This window comes from Trichoderma atroviride, chromosome 1, assembly GCF_020647795.1.
Source record: "Trichoderma atroviride chromosome 1, complete sequence".
In the NCBI taxonomy this organism is placed as follows: domain Eukaryota; kingdom Fungi; phylum Ascomycota; class Sordariomycetes; order Hypocreales; family Hypocreaceae; genus Trichoderma; species Trichoderma atroviride.
Window position 1 is genome coordinate 3007990 of NC_089400.1, and position 15862 is coordinate 3023851.

The 15862-nt window shown below is 47.5% G+C and overlaps 7 protein-coding genes across 8 annotated transcripts; 4 read left to right on the forward strand and 3 right to left on the reverse strand.

Moving 5' to 3' along the window:
- Window positions 1-259: 259 nt before the first annotated feature.
- Window positions 260-1819, forward strand: TrAtP1_001113 (uncharacterized protein). Its single transcript, XM_014091034.2, has 3 exons — window positions 260-1007; window positions 1084-1428; window positions 1492-1819. The coding sequence occupies exons 1-3, from the start codon at window positions 491-493 to the stop codon at window positions 1671-1673; spliced, it is 1044 nt and encodes a 347-aa protein (XP_013946509.2). The 5' UTR covers window positions 260-490; the 3' UTR covers window positions 1674-1819.
- Window positions 1820-2593: 774 nt separating this feature from the next.
- Window positions 2594-5795, forward strand: TrAtP1_001114 (uncharacterized protein; the record flags this gene model as incomplete). Its single annotated transcript, XM_014091035.2, has 6 exons — window positions 2594-2766; window positions 2835-2859; window positions 3028-3045; window positions 3126-3259; window positions 3338-5668; window positions 5732-5795. The coding sequence occupies 6 exons, from the start codon at window positions 2594-2596 to the stop codon at window positions 5793-5795; spliced, it is 2745 nt and encodes a 914-aa protein (XP_013946510.2).
- A 579-nt stretch (window positions 5796-6374) lies between these two features.
- On the reverse strand, window positions 6375-7838 carry TrAtP1_001115 (uncharacterized protein; the record flags this gene model as incomplete). The annotated part of the gene is made up of 4 exons (XM_014091036.2): window positions 6375-6891; window positions 6971-7343; window positions 7409-7682; window positions 7734-7838. 4 exons carry the CDS (start codon window positions 7836-7838, stop codon window positions 6375-6377), a joined length of 1269 nt encoding a protein of 422 aa, XP_013946511.2.
- A 278-nt stretch (window positions 7839-8116) lies between these two features.
- Window positions 8117-11910, reverse strand: TrAtP1_001116 (uncharacterized protein). 2 transcript variants are annotated; one of them, XM_014091053.2, is made up of 2 exons: window positions 11139-11910; window positions 8117-11077 (listed from the first exon to the last, which is right to left on the reverse strand). In XM_014091053.2, the coding sequence occupies exons 1-2, from the start codon at window positions 11652-11654 to the stop codon at window positions 8240-8242; spliced, it is 3354 nt and encodes a 1117-aa protein (XP_013946528.1). In that variant the 5' UTR covers window positions 11655-11910; the 3' UTR covers window positions 8117-8239. The 2 variants fall into 2 exon arrangements, with proteins under 2 accessions (XP_013946528.1, XP_065966933.1); XM_066110860.1 differs by having other exon boundaries at window positions 8117-11910.
- A 97-nt stretch (window positions 11911-12007) lies between these two features.
- On the forward strand, window positions 12008-13462 carry TrAtP1_001117 (uncharacterized protein). The gene is made up of 4 exons (XM_014091037.2): window positions 12008-12577; window positions 12630-12683; window positions 12741-12897; window positions 12952-13462. The coding sequence occupies exons 1-4, from the start codon at window positions 12389-12391 to the stop codon at window positions 13413-13415; spliced, it is 864 nt and encodes a 287-aa protein (XP_013946512.1). The 5' UTR covers window positions 12008-12388; the 3' UTR covers window positions 13416-13462.
- Window positions 13463-14186, reverse strand: TrAtP1_001118 (uncharacterized protein). Its single transcript, XM_014091038.2, has 3 exons — window positions 14074-14186; window positions 13924-14007; window positions 13463-13866 (listed from the first exon to the last, which is right to left on the reverse strand). The coding sequence occupies exons 1-3, from the start codon at window positions 14082-14084 to the stop codon at window positions 13728-13730; spliced, it is 234 nt and encodes a 77-aa protein (XP_013946513.1). The 5' UTR covers window positions 14085-14186; the 3' UTR covers window positions 13463-13727.
- A 391-nt stretch (window positions 14187-14577) lies between these two features.
- Window positions 14578-15594, forward strand: TrAtP1_001119 (uncharacterized protein). Its single transcript, XM_014091039.2, has 3 exons — window positions 14578-15208; window positions 15264-15368; window positions 15442-15594. The coding sequence occupies exons 1-3, from the start codon at window positions 14703-14705 to the stop codon at window positions 15506-15508; spliced, it is 678 nt and encodes a 225-aa protein (XP_013946514.1). The 5' UTR covers window positions 14578-14702; the 3' UTR covers window positions 15509-15594.
- The last annotated feature ends 268 nt before the right edge of the window (window positions 15595-15862 follow it).

Below are 15862 nucleotides of genomic sequence, written 5' to 3' on the forward strand. Positions count from 1 at the left end.
GCCCGGTATGGTATCTACATTTTAACTACCCGTGTAGGGAATATAGATGCGACGCTCAAGGGAATACCGAAATGCCATTTTAGGGAATCCAGCATTCTTTGCGAGAAGAAAAATGGCAATGGCAAGGCACGATGTTGTCAAACTCAGTGCTAATCAAATATTACATGAAATTCAGATTGAATTAGCTAGTTATTTAATCACTTTTACGTTGTTTCTATCAAGATTCGCGAAGCTTGAGCCGTCGAGTCCCCTGCTCTACCAATACGTCACCGAACATGGCGCGTAGCCACAGGCTCTAACAGGCAGTACTAAATAAGGTACTTCCACCCTAGCTGGGTGCAGCAACTTGCATCACTACTTCACATCGCCTACCAACGGCTCTTTGGCGCATCTAAGAAACACCACGTTCTGGAACAAGAAAAAGAAATCCAATTTCAACATTCTACAGCTTGCATTGAGCGATTCCAGGTTATAAACCAAGACAAGAACAATGCGCGATCGGCCGGCGGCGGCGAACAGAGTGACGAAGCGGTCGCGAAATGGACCCCGTCGAGCCAACGCGAAAACGAAATCCGTCGCGTCGACGTCCGCGAAACGATCCCGAAATGATAAGAATGAAGCGGATATCAATATGTCTCCAGGCGACAGCATTGCATCGGGAATAGACGACGACACCAAAAATTTGGCCCAGCCTGACTCGTCCAAACCATCACGACGGCGGTACAGAGTGTCACGAGATCGCAATAATACAAATAGCTCTTCGGCTCAGATAGATGAACACACCTCAGCACCCAACTCTGGAGGCACCAACGGCAGAAAACCCTTAAAATTTCAAGACTCCTCAGACGATGACGACGACGATGGTGATACCCAGCAGCGGCTTGCCGAAGCATATCAGAATTACTCAATCCTGGAAAAGAGGTTCCATGATCTTCACGAGATAGCTGTAAAAAAGGCTGAGGAGAATTTCGAGCTCCTGAAGGCCAAGACCAGTGAAAATACGAGAGGTGAGGGGCTACGATACCACCAGCACGTTTAAACACTCAAGTTCTATATTGATCGCTGATATGATGTGGTTATTAGTGGCCGATGAATTCATAGCAGAACTCAAGGAAGAGATAGCTGAGCTCACCAAGCAAAGTCAGCAAATGGAGCAATTACAGGCAGATGTAAGCGCCAAAAAGGCCAACATGGAGGCTATGCAAACCGAATTAGCAGAGACGGATCAGCGTCTAGCCCAAGCAAAAGCCGAGAACAAGGCTCTCTACTTAAAACTAGCAGCGAATCGGACGGGTCCAGGAGAGAACAAACCAGCTGCACAAACCAAGGAGGAGCTGTATGCTGATTTGACAGGCCTTATCGTCAGAGATGTGCGCCGCGTTGATAAAGAAGACGTTTTTGATTGCATCCAAACTGGACGGAACGGGAGTAGGTCCAGATCATTCATCTATTACAGAATTAGGATTCGATTCGATGCTGACTACTCAATAGCTCTCCATTTCAAGCTTGCCCTGGAAGATCTGGAGGCCGCCGACAGCTACGAGGATGTTCAATTTGCCTATCGACCCCAGCTGGACGAGTCTCGCGACGGAGACTTGATAGACGTACTCCCTGACTATCTAACAGAAGAGATCACATTCCCCCCGACACCAAGCGTCCAAGTTTTATGCTAGAGTAATAAAATCACTAATGGAGCGTGTAGACTAAAATTGTATAGCGGAAATAGAAATGCTAGCAATAAACGCACCTGTATCATGGCAATTAGTATTTCAAGGTAGAACCTATAATATGTGCCGGAGCTTTTACAGGAGCACAGTATAGAGTAGCAACTCACGAGCTACTTGTAGTACTACTAGTACTAAGCTGGTTGAGGGCCATGCAGCTTGTACTTCTACCTCCGACTAGAGGCAAAGACATCGGAGGTACTCAGGAACGGAGTAGCTGCCGTTATGATCGCGCTAATGGCTGGGTACCTGAAACCAACCGATAGGCTAGAAACCGTAGTTCCAAAGTACTGCTACTCCGGACTACAAGGAGCAATGCTTGGTAAAAGCCGAGGCAGGGCGCGCTTCATGTTTTACTAAGATCAAGTGTCGCTCACCAGCTTCCAGATCCCACGTTTGATGAGAGCGTCTCGGACTTGTCGATACGTACTCCTTGCCGATTCGTCCTGTGCTCTACCTACCTAGGCCTATTATTTCAGCATCGCATCAGCCACGAGCAGTAACACAACCACCCGGATCCGGCCTCTTCCCAGGCGCCGACTACTCTGAACCAAGGCCACACAGAGCATGCTCGCGCTCGTCTTGCTTGTTTGATCCTGCTGTCCAAGCATAACGCAAGCGTGGTCCTTTCTGCAGCCTCATATCGGATATCGGATACACGGCTCTGATTTGGCGACGGATGAGCTTCGATGCTCATATCCCAATCCATTTGCGTCGCTGAAGATTGATATCGACATCGTACCGGGGAGGAGGTTGTTCGCCTCCTCCTTCCATCGCCCCTCTCTGCTTCCGGTCCCGAGCGCCAACTCACGAATCCTTGCTTTCTCGAATCCTGTTGTGTCAACGACCATCGCCAATCAACCCGCACCATGGACGTCGAAATATCTGCCGGCGACGAGGCGGCGCCAGCGAGTCCGCAGCAATCGCAGCCGCAACCGCCATCCAAGTCATCTCCGATGTCTGGTGGTGCCATGAACGCGGCGGCGGCCGGGGCGGCAGCAGCAGCAGCAGCAGCAGCAGCCGGCGGCATAAGCTTTAGGAGGTATGGAGACCGCCATGCGATGATACCACTGCTGGAGCGCAGATGTCTAATGCACCTGATTCTTATAGGCAACGAGCGTCACGAGCATGCGAGGTATGTGGTGTCTTGCAGGGCGCATAATCTAATAATCCTCACGCCTCGATGTGCCGAGGCATTCAGCGGCGGGTCCGCTGACTGACCACTCGCACTTGTTGATTCCAATCTACATGTAATGTAATGCAATCGTGCTAACCACTAGTGTATCGTCTTTCGACTTGATAGACATGTCACGCCCGAAAGGTATGTGCTCGACGTCTGCCGCAGAGCATGCGCTGTTCTATGCCGGTTCTCTGGCAGGCTAACCTGGTCGCCGTGTTCAGGTCCGATGCGACGCAGCCAGCCTTGGTGTGCCTTGCACCAACTGCGTTGCTTTTCAGATCGAGTGTCGGATTCCCCAGCCGAAACGCAAGAAGACCCAGACCGCTGGGGGCCAAGCAAGCAAAGATTCCGACAGGTGTGTGTCGCTGTCGTCAAGCTTCCCTTGGGCTTATCCATATCTATCATGCTAACCAACATGCGTCTGTCTTCTCAGTGACCGTGGCGAGAATACCGATGAGCAGGCACGGCAGACGCCTCTCAGCAGCACCGCCACCTCTTATTCCCCAAGGCCTTCAGCTCCTACCGTATCGCATACCGCGGATGGAACGCCGCCCACGTCTCTCACAGAAGCCCAAGCCCGCAAAGAAGAGGTCGATAATGGCACATATTTGAATATAGTTATGAAGCCCAAGTTCACACGAGCTCCCATTACCGACGCAGGCCGTGTTGCATACCTCGGCGAATCATCAAATCTCACTCTCCTTGTGCACGACCGCCAGGGTTCTGCAGATGTGGTTCACTATCCGCTGCCTGAGAATGTCAGAGGCTCGCGAGCTAGGCTGACCGAGCTCGATAATGTCGAGATTGACATTCTTCACCAGCGTGGCGCCTTTCTACTACCTCCGCGGTCATTGTGTGATGAGCTGATTGACGCTTATTTTCAATGGGTTCACCCTATTGTCCCCGTCATCAACCGTACTCGCTTTATGAGGCAATATCGAGACCCCAAAAACCCGCCTTCGCTTCTCCTCCTACAGGCCGTTCTCCTGGCTGGTTCCCGAGTTTGCCAAAACGCACAGCTCATGGACGCAAATGGCTCGACAACCCCGGCTGCCCTGACTTTCTATAAACGCGCCAAGGCCCTTTATGACGCCAATTACGAAGACGACCGCGTCACTATTGTCCAGTCTCTCCTTCTCATGGGATGGTACTGGGAGGGACCTGAGGATGTCACCAAAAACGTCTTTTATTGGAGCCGCGTTGCCACCATTGTTGCTCAAGGGTCGGGCATGCATCGATCCGTTGAGCGGTCTCAGCTGAGCAAATCTGATAAGCGGCTCTGGAAGCGCATTTGGTGGACCCTTTTCACTCGTGATCGATCCGTCGCTGTTGCTCTTGGCCGTCCTGTTCACATCAACCTCGACGACTCTGACGTTGAGATGTTGACTGAGGACGACTTCATTGAAGACGAGTCTGACCGGGGTAGCGAGTTCCCACCAGATCCGATCCATGTGCAGTTCTTCCTGCAGTACGTCAAACTCTGCGAGATTATGGGGCTTGTCCTATCACAGCAGTACTCGGTGGCCTCCAAAGGAAGGCAACGAAATGCCATCGACCTGACTCACAGCGATATGGCCTTGGCTGATTGGCTTCAGAATTGCCCCAAGATCGTCTATTGGGAAATGCCTCGCCATCATTTCTGGTCTGCCCTTCTTCACTCCAACTACTATACAACTTTGTGTCTCTTGCACCGAGCACATATGCCACCAAGCGGCTCACCTCGATTTCCCAATGATACCCCATATCCATCAAGAAATATTGCTTTCCAGGCCGCAGCCATGATTACTTCGATAGTTGATAACTTGGCGGCGCATAATCAGCTTCGCTACTGCCCTGCCTTCATTGTGTACAGCCTATTCTCAGCCCTAATCATGCACGTTTATCAAATGCGCTCTCCTGTACCATCTATACAACAGGTAACGCAGGATAGGATGCGCAGCTGTATGCAGGCTATGAAGGAAGTTTCGCGTGTCTGGCTTGTGGGAAAGATGGTCTATACTCTTTTTGAATCCATCATTGGCAATAAGAATCTGGAAGAGCGTTTACAAAAAGCAGGTGGCAAGCGGCATCGGAAGATACAGCAAAGCATGGCCCAGCTTGAGCAGATGAACAGGCAAGACGCATCCAAGCGAAAATACGACGATATGGCCATCGACTTCATGAGCAATACGCCAACGCCACAAGAGTCGTACGAAAGATCTAGGCCGCAAACCCCCAGCGCGGCCAAGGCTGAGAACGCCGGCAACGTCAACCAACGATCGTCCGCAGCATCTCCAAATGTTCGTCAAACTGGGGCAGACACATTTATGGGCGGCACAAACTCGAGGCCTCAGACAAGGCCTGCAACACCATTCAACCCTTCGTTTTCTGTCCCAGCAACTCCCCCAGACTTATACTTGGTCACCCGCAACTCACCAAATATATCACAATCTCTATGGGAGAACTTCCAGCCTGACCAACTATTCCCCGAAAGTTCAAGTATGCCAGCATTTCCCAACCTCTCACCCCCTCAGACACACCAAGGTCTAGATCAGAGTGCGATGAATCAAGTGCCGGGGGGCGGCATGGGGGTGGGCATGCAGGCCAATCAGTATAGAGGCTCCGCCCCGGGCAGTATCATGCAGATGTCTGGATTCCAGGGACAGTCTAATTTGTGGCAAGCTGGCTTTGATGGTGGACTTCAGGATGGCCAGAGTCCTGATAGCTGGGGCACAAGCTCTGCGCAAGGACAGCCCGCGCCAGCAACTCTAAACGTTGAAGATTGGTAAGCTCACATAGCCAGAATGCCCAAGTATTATTATTTTGCTTGCTAATCAATGAATTATAGGTTCCAATTCTTTGGCATTAATGGAGATATGAGCAACGTAAATTTAGACATGTCATTGGGCTGAGAGAAGCGACTCACAGAGGGGGAAGACCCCGGCCGTCAAAAGTCTTATGCTTTTGGACGTAATGGTAGGAAAGCTACGGTTTTATATTGATGCCAGTGGGTAGAACATACGTTGAAATCTCCATCAATGATAAGAGTGTGTTTGATTTGTGAAGTAGGATTTTTTAGAAGGGTTTTGGCGTGAAACCAAAACCTGGCTATTAGCATAAATTTGTTCCTCAAGGGCTATATGTCTGTAATAACAAAAGACCTGGCTTAGCTGATGCGCACTCTTACGATCTGCCTCAGATTATATGGGTAAAGTCCTGATAAGCACTTGTCTTAATTACAAACGTGTTTCGTTATATACGTATATCCTAAAAGTACCGCCAGGGCGCTATTCCACTGTCTATTTAGCATCAGAAGTATTGTAAGGGCTACTTTGAGCAGACGAAGGGTGATTTCGTGACGTATACGCTCGCCAGCGTGAAAATATTACGCCAACAACTAAAAGCAAAATATAACGAGCCAGTAAAAGGGGAGTATTACTTCCTGAAATGTGATATAAGGCGCTGCTGCTCGCATGGGCCTCGTGCGAGGCTCAGTCTTGGGGCTCAACAAATGTCTCGTCAATCTCTGCGAGCACATCATTTGCTAGAATGTTGTTAGACCCGCTCTGTCGTTGCTGAAGCACTTCTATCATATATTGATCAGTTGAGTGTTTAAGAAAGTCATCAGTCCTGATTCCACGGAAATGAGCTGGGTCAACCGGTCTTTTAGAGCCATCACGGCCATGCTGTCGCATATATTCTCGCACAGGAGCCATAGCGGCATCGCGACAAGCCTCTTTGATGTCACTTCCCGACATGCCGGCGGTGAGTTTAGACACATGATCCAAGTCAAAATGTTCAGCATCCACCTTGGCGTCTTTCAGGATCAGTTGTAGGATTCGGCGTCTTTGCTCCGAAGCAGGTAGCGTGATGGGGAATTTTTTGGGCATTCGTCGGAGAATTGCTTCATCAATGTCGTGTATGCGATTGGTGGCGCCAAGCACAACTATCTGCGCTGGTATACCAGAGGAGTTGCTTGATGTCAATCCATCCCACAACGTCATGAATCTTTGAGTTTGTCAATATCCATTCTACTTGTTCTCAACGCATCAACGCAACGCCATCGCAAAATGAGGTAAACACTTACTCAGCTTTCACCATGCCGCTGGCCTCATGTTCGCCACTTCTCCGTGTGCCCAAAACGGCATCAATCTCATCGATGAATACAATGGCCGGTTGCATCTTGCGAGCCAAGGAGAAAACGGCCCTGACTATCTTGTTGGAATCGCCGTACCACTTCTCTGTGAGCGTTGATATATGCAGGTTGATAAATGATGCGCCGCTCTCCTTGGCAAGAGCTTTGGCCAGCATCGTCTTGCCGCAACCAGGCGGTCCATATAGCAAAACGCCAGACGGTGCAGACAGTAACGAAGCGGCATGCTGGTAGAGATGGGGCATCGTCAATGGATAGATGACAGATTCTTTCAGTTCCTCAATGATCATATCCAGACCGCCAATATCTATTGAGTTGTCACACGTCCAGTTAGCGGAGTTTCTTTCAGCATCTCGCGTATCCGATCCTCACCGTCAAAGCCGACATGAATATCGTCCGGCGCCACCATTTCTAGTGCTATTAGATTTTCGTATTCGTTCAGGACTAGTTCTTCAACTCGCGCGCTTCCACGAGCGCCATCAGCCCCGTTATCTCCAATGCCATCAATATGTCGCCTTCGACTTAAGCGATCAAGGTGGGCTTTGGCCTGGCGCTTCGCCTGCTCGTGCTTTTCTTTATCAGGATCTACCAGGTTGCTCAAGATGGGATTCAGAAACGTGCGAGCAACGTAGAGACCAGCTGTCATCTGGAGCATATTGTCAGCGTAGTGGCAACAAGCGCGGAAAATGATGCTTACCATGCCAGCAAAAAGGACAATGTCTAGGGCGACATCCCCTAGTTTTCGACGCTCACCCATTCCGAATATCCAGCGCAGCCACGAGGCCGTGCGGTTGTTGGGCATTGAGAAAGGCTGATGAATAGTATGGAAGTTCAAAAAGGGAAGTACCTCGGACCGACTACACCTAAGTCGCGTTCATATGATGTAATTGGCCCAGCGTCCAAAACAGGCTTAGGCTAACTCGTTGCAAGAAAACAACCGCGAGTTTCTCAATGGTGATGGTGGCAAGTGCTGCTAGGACGTGTTATATAGCACGGAATATTACTGAAACATGGCAATCTAGATATGGCTTTAATTTGAGTTTAATTTGGATGGTCTATTTTTATAAAAAAAAAAAGATTAAATATTGGTTTATGTATATTGATATTTTACAGTCATCTATAGAATGGATATTAAACTATATGGCATAAAAGCAATAGGAGCTTAAAGAACGCCTTTTAAAAAACAAAAATGACACTATCGAGTCAATGTGAACCACTGATGTGTTTCGGTCCATCTGTATCTCCTTCGAAAAGAGTGCCGAAACTCATCAAAGACCATGGCTCTGAAGAAGAGTGAAGAATGACCAGCCAAGCAGCCACCACATTAACCAAGTAATGGAGCATGTATGCATGGGAAACGCCATAGATTGCAGCACAAAGCGCCGTACCAAAAAGGAGCCCGCTGGTAATATGGCGTAAACCACTTGTAATTTGGGGAACCATTTTCCCTGTTGTCAAGTTCTCTACCAATAATATGAAAGGCATTATTGACAGCACATTGTGATGCGAAGAAAATGGCGTGAGCCAGTGGACGGCGAGGTTGCGGACCCAGACCGCTAGAATAGGCAAATTGATCGGGAGAACCCACATCATTAGCAAAAGAATAGAATGAGAATAGTGGTAATAGTTGGAGTTGGCTGTTGAAGGTGTGACGACATATATGCGAAGAGCGCGAACAACGGTGAGAATCTGTACAAGACAAGCGACCAAGTATGCAAATTGATACGGAATGAAAGTCGAAACTAAGAATAATAGAATTATGGTCGATATTACCCGCCGCCGTGGGGTTGATGGTGCAAACACCGGTGATGGGCTTGGAGCCTGGTTGCTGTTGATTGCCGGCAGCACCGAAAACACAGCGTATGCGACACCAAGGATTCTTGTCAATGCCAGAAGAATATAATGAAGAACAGTGCAGACCCCGATGCATACGACGCCAATGAGTGGTACAAGGTATATGAAGAAGGGGTCGTCTGTGCCAACAAGGAGGTCATTTCCGTGAAAGCCGATGTTTGGAGAAAGATTTGAATTGGCCTGATTGCTACCCACAAGCGTGGCGAGAAAAGTTGTAACTCCTCTGGGGGAAATAGAAAGCAAAGTTAGAGCAGAAAGCAAAAGCGGAATCGACTGCCGCATAGACAGGTCCAGGCTTTCAGAAAAGGAAATAAACGTGCCAGACGTGTTATAAACACTGAATTGCTTCCGAAGCACCAGCGTGACGATGAGCAACGGAAAGGCCGCAAAGACGGTACGATATCTCATGTATAGCTTTCCGAGGCTTCCCAGCACGTCCACATAGAGATCAATCTCCAAAGGACCACCACAAACGGGGTCAGACCAGATGTCAAAAGCAAGGCCGTCGCCACTCGATAAAGTTAACGGAGGGGGCATGTAAGGAGCCACCCCATGGAAGCTGATTCCAGTTACTTGAGCGTTAACAAAATACTTTGACTCATAAGGTTTTTGAATATATTGGCGGATTAGCGGCGCAAACAACTGTTGCTTTCCGCTACATTGTTGGCTAATCTTCATATTAAAAGCCATTAAACTTGACTTGAGAGCCGGTATGTCAATGGCCGTAACAATAGGGCGAATAGCTGGGAGCCGAAAAGAGAGACCAAATGTGAGAAGACGGATAAGGCTTATGTCCTCCCTCTTCTGAAAAGACGAGAGGTCACTGAACTCCGCAGTGACAAAGCCATTGATAACTTCTGTAGCCCTGTCGATAACGACGACAAACTGGTGATCAGAGAGATATTCAGCATCGTATTGTAGATATGAAAAGGGATATATCGGTGTTTGTCCGTCCAGGTAGAAAGGAGTCTCTATATCCGTTGTTGAAGCTGGGAGAAGGACCGTGTCGGATGCAGCATCCTTACATGCTAGCTTTGTTGGCGTCGTACCATTTCTCGATACATCTATGGCGGAGGAGAATATTGAATTGACGCCCGTAGACTGAAAAGGGTAAACGCTGCACAAGAGGACTTGCAGCTGACTATTGTCTGCAGGTGTATTCAGTTGGATATCAGTCAATAACGTAAAGCGCTTGGGTTCGAGTGATCCAGGAGGCGGTACAGGAAGAAGGTAAGCCATCGGTCGTGTCTCAGAACCCAGGTGCGAAAGAACCAATCGATCACCTGTTGGCACTACTGTACTAGACGAGTCGTCCAAGGTAAGGAGTGTTGTAGGTTCCTTCAAAGATAGAGTCTTCTCGGCAATCGTCTCCATACCAGTCAAGAGCTTCTTTTTAAAGACTCTCATCCTTTGCGCTCGGGGTTTCGTTTGAGAGGCTCGATGCACGTCGATGACACCATATAAAGTCTGAGCCAGGACTTTTCGGAATTGGTCACACCAGAGAATGGCTTGATGATCCATACTTGTCCACACCGTTGGAATGCCTGACGTAAAAACAGTGAATCCGTGGGTTTCAGGCACAAGTGACTCAATGCTAGCATAATCAGACGGCACAACAGTATCCAAATTCCCACCAGCAATGGACACCAATGTGACGTGCCACAGCGGATTATTGCTGGCCCATTTTTGTGTATATGCACGCCGCCAATAGTCGTTTATTTCGTCGTAAATCTGAACAATTCGACCATCAAAGGTAACTGGGGGGCGTGCATGCGGCGCTGACATTGTAATTATAGTATTGATCGAATTTTCCTGGTAATTCGGTTGAACTAGCATTGCTCTTGCAACAACTCCCCCCATTGAATGCCCCAGGATAAGTACGGATGTAGGATCCGGTAGATGCGAATCGCGAGAAGCTCTCTGCGGCTCAGAATATAGTGCAAGTATATATCGAACGGCCTCATTGAGATATTCAGCTTGATCAAGAAGAGTTTGGCCATGGAATGCTGTTATATCCTCGTTGAAATCAACGGTGAAAAAATCGAGGCTCCGTATGCCAGAGTCCAACTGGCTGTGGTCATGCTGGAGATAGTCATGGAAATAATTGGCAGCCTCTGCGGCAATTGGTCGGACTTGCTTGTAACTTCCAGCATTACCTGGGATGAAGAGGACGGGGATTCCGCGCAGCTTTTCCGCACAATGTCAGCTTGGACACGTCCATTTCTCGAGTAGGGGGTATGGAACCAACTTGACCGCTATCGATTCCCTGTTCGCGATAGAGATATAGAGAGTATTTGCTTGCGAACCGGGTGTGTTCGGTATCAAACTCGGAAAAGTGAATGTAAGAAGGCCGCATGTATGACATTCGGCATCCTTTCGGCTCAATCTGGCGAGTAGTGAGGGACCGGAAGATGGCGACCAAGAGGCCAACGCCAGCTGTAGCAACAAAAAAGGACAGGACAGACATGAACCAAAGGCTACGATTGCGCGCCCCCAAGCTCGCCAGGGGAGGCTTCTTGGTTGTGGTCATACTGTGCGACGAGATAGGGAGCGATAGTGGTGAAAAGGATGCGACTGCTGCATGGCTGGAAGGGTGCTGGTGGCCATTCGCCTTGGTCGAATAGAGGCCGTTCGGTTGCCTGTCCTGGGTCGAGGATTGACGGGGTATTAAGCCATTGAGGCGGTGTTCTAGCTCGGCATCTGGATTTTGCAGCTCGAGGGAGGATTTACCACCGACATCAATAGACGGCGAGCGCCTCTTCATGGGAAAGGGCGAAGAGGGACCTTTGACGAGGCCGAAGCTATGGGAGGCTGATTTTGCTGCGCCGGAACAAGGTGATCAATACTTCGGGAAAATGTAGACGAAATTAAACCAGAAAGTCACGGCCGAATGCGACCCATTCCGTCATCATCTGGTCCAATTAGAGCGAGCAGTGTGCAGCGCAGAGCGTTAAGTGGATAAAATCGCGGGAAAAGCAGCTAGGCTTGGAGAGAGTTTCGCGTCGTTTGGCAAATGTAACTGCTGCGCTAGCAACTTAGAGCCTTAGTAGTCAGTCTTTGCTTATGTATGTCCATGTGCTTGTCTGTCTATATGCATGTAGTACTTCATTCTCCTCAACCTCCTCGCGATTAGAAGAAGTATTGTCTCTTATTATTTCCAGAGACATTAATAATAAATTACTCGCTATAATCGGTTTTGGCAATCCTATACTAATATTAAATGATCTGAATATATATAACTGTTTATTTCAACTAGACTCGAGTCGACGTTTCAATTAGGTTTAACTAAATCTTATGGTATAGCTCTGCTCCCAAGTCCTGGCCTGGTGCTTAAGCTGCGGAGCGCTCCCTCAAATTAAACCACCAGGCTGTCTAGAAAAAAAAAACGATAGTCTGCGCCTACCTTCAACTCCGACTCGCGCATGATACCGAATACTACGTTAAAGTCGCCGCACACGAAATATCCATGACGAACTTGCGCGAGTTACCACTGTACCAATGCCTATTTGTATAGAGTGCCGATATCCTGTCAAAACTCTATGGACTCAGTATTCCGGGGCCGATGACAAGTCGAATGGGCACTTGATCCGTCTTACAGTCTGTCGAAAATGTGGCAATTTTTGCGATAAATACGTAGAGCATGACTTTGTCGTGCTCTTCATTGATTTAGTCCTCATCAAACCTCAGGTACTGTAATTTCGGCCATTAATGATGGCGGCATATCTCACATCTGGTATAGGTATATCGCCATCTACTACACAATACTTTAATGCGAGATGGCGATCGCTTCGACGTACGTCAGCCCCGCGCCCTTCTTTCTTCGCCGCCTCACCGCTAATATTCCGAGCAGCCTTCTATCATTCGCCTGGGCGTTCTGCTGCTTCTATTTGATGTCTACTTGACATGGGCGCGTATAGAGAAACAAACCATCCCTTCGCCAACTCCTGGAGAGAGCAAATTAGGACCACTCGCTGAACAGCCGATTGTGATTCAGTACATGTTCTTTCGTAGGCACTTTTCCTCCCTGTTACTTTTTTCTTTGCCTAATATTTACAATATAGTGATCCTCTGTGCTTTGTCAACCTTCGCTTTCCATCTAAGCATCCGCTTCCTTACCTCATCCGTCTTCTCGCCGCTTAACATGACGAAGCTAATGCCACGGTATTCTCGACCAAATTCGGTTTCAACAGCCTTACTTGTTTCTTCCTCGACCAAATTATTTCCAATCTTAATGGTCATCTGGGAATATGATGTGCCCGCTGCTGCCAGATCCCTTGGCTGGGCCGTCGTGGCAAACAATGTGGAGGCTCTCCGCATTCTACTCGATTGCAAATACTATGTTGCCTGCTTCTTAGCGATTGCCGGCGCGTCTGTACGATGGGCTGTGGGCCAGTTGATATTAATCTCGGCTGGACTTGGTGATGTAGACTCCATTGGTGATAGCAGCGTAGCTGCAGACGGCAAAGCTCTTTGGGCCCTTGTGAAGTACGCCAGGGACTGGGCCGGGCGTTTAGTCGTAGGATAGTGCGATTCTGACAACCAAAGCTTCCAATATGCATTAACAGCGCCATGACTGCCTATATCATGTTGTTATTACACGGTGATACCGTAAATATATCGGCCCCGTCACACAATTTAACATACACATGACCCAGGCCAGTCTCAACCCATGCCGATATCTCCATACCCTATCGATCAATAATGGCGTGAAGGTAAGAAGAGGAACACCCAGAAAGAAGCCTGGTACAATACAAGATGCCATGAATGAAATAGAACCCCTAACGCCAGTCTGTCGCACATGTTTGAAGTCGCGCTCGCCCGAACTGGAAATCAGCTTCTAGATAGTATGCCCTAGAAACTCCTCTCGTAGGTCGCTTCGTTTTGGTGCAATCAACGGGTGAAGTTGCGCGAGGAAGGTGATAAGCCACATTAGATAGCAGCTGACGATAGCGAGAATAAGAGATGATCGCCATAAGCTATTAACAAAGAGCCATCAGAATTGTTCGTTATTCCATAAGGAGTGAAGAACTAACACTTGATTCTCGCCTTTGGGGGACATAAACCAAGCCGCTGCGCTTAACGCAGCGATGACCACGAGGCCGATGAAAATAGAATACCTGTAAATAGATAGGAAACGAATGCATTAGCCCAAATTACTCTTCAGCGATTCTGGTTGTTCCTACCCTTGCGCCATCTTAATGATTTGCTGCCCTGGGGTGTTATGGTAGGTCCAGAAATGGCGGTTTGTTTCAGCAAGAAATGGCTGGCGCCGCAACTGAATGATGAAGCTGTACCCCCGGAAACTCTAGGCCGGCATTAGCTTGGTTGACGCACCATACTTTTAGGGACCGATCGGGTGTACCATAGTACTAGGTAGTTGTCAATTCTTATAGCTTAAACTTTTTTAGGAAAAGAAAAAAACATATATATTTAATATTATAGTAATCATAATAATATATTAATAAAACCACTATAAGAATGTTAATTTTAAATTAAAATATATAGTATATTAAGCTTTTATATTGAATACTTAGTTAGTAATTAATAAATATAAACTTAATAAAATACTTTTTAAAATAAGTAATAATTTCTTATTTATGAACTACTGTTTATAATTTACTTTCTGTATATGTTTATAATTCCGTTGATTAGGTAGGCAGTTGTTACTATTAGCGTAGCGCAGCAGCCGAATATTGTGGGTATTGCGGATGAGCTACTGAATATACTCTCAAACTTCTCCCCGCGAACCAGTGGCCATACTGAACCTCAACTGCGCTTTGCTTCGCATAGGTTGACCATTGACTCTCACAAAATGCGGCCGACCCTACGAGCCCTTGCCAACTACCTGGAGCCTGGAACTCCCACGGGACTCACAGGACTATGGACTCACAAGACCCCCCGGTCGACCCTGTTGTACCTGTATAGCACAACGCTGAACAGGCTGCAATCGATACCCGAAACATCCCTCTATCGCCAATCTGTCGAAGCGACGACCAAGCATCGTATGAGCCTAGTGGAAAAGTTCACTCCTCCCGGATACGAAGAGTGGGCAGTCAAGGCGAAGGAGCTCATGCGAAAGAACCCCCATCAATTCGAGGCTGCGAGTGATCGAGTTGACGGCAGTGGAGCCAGGACTTTCAAGTTTGGCAATCGCATCTTCGTGGTTGGACGGGAACACGAGGCTGGAGATATCCGGCTGGAAGAGTGGAATGGCGAAAACGAATTGGGCAGAAATGACGAGGTCATCGAACCCGCTGCAGAGCATTTCAAGGACGAAAAGCTGGTGTGGGAGGATGAGCCCCAGCTTACGGCTGACCAGTAAGGCCAGAAACAAATTTGAACATACTTGTCAGATGGCTAATAGATGAGATAGGGTCAAGGAGCTTGAGCAACAGCTGGGGGCCGGTCTTATTGAAGAAGTCATTGAGGTCGCGGAGGGCGAATTACAGTTGATTGAAACCATGGAAAAGGCCCAGGTGTAAGCTTATCCCATCCTATGACATTCCACTGTTAGATTCACCATCGTTCATTGTTGCTAATACGGTCTACAGATGGGATAACTTGGAGGAACAGCCAGCACAAGGGCAGTGGACATATTTTGAACGAAGTTCATCATGAGACTGAAAGCTATAGCACTCTATAGTTTTAATAAATTAAAATTATAATACAATAAATTTCCATCTATAATTAAAAAGTAGAAAAGTTATTAGTTATAAGCAAGTAATAGTTAAAAGTAATATATATATATATATATTAAATAAATATTATATATAAAAAGTTTATTTAAATTAAAAACTAAAAACTAAAAATTAATATATTAAAATATATATTTTAAAGAAAAAAAGATTATTTAAATAAAACTTACTGTTAATTTATTATTGATAGTTTTATAGTTAGCTTAAACTAGAAAAGTGTACTAACTGTGCATGTTAATGCCTAGGTAGGTATGTTGCTTCGCGTTTATAGGCTCTA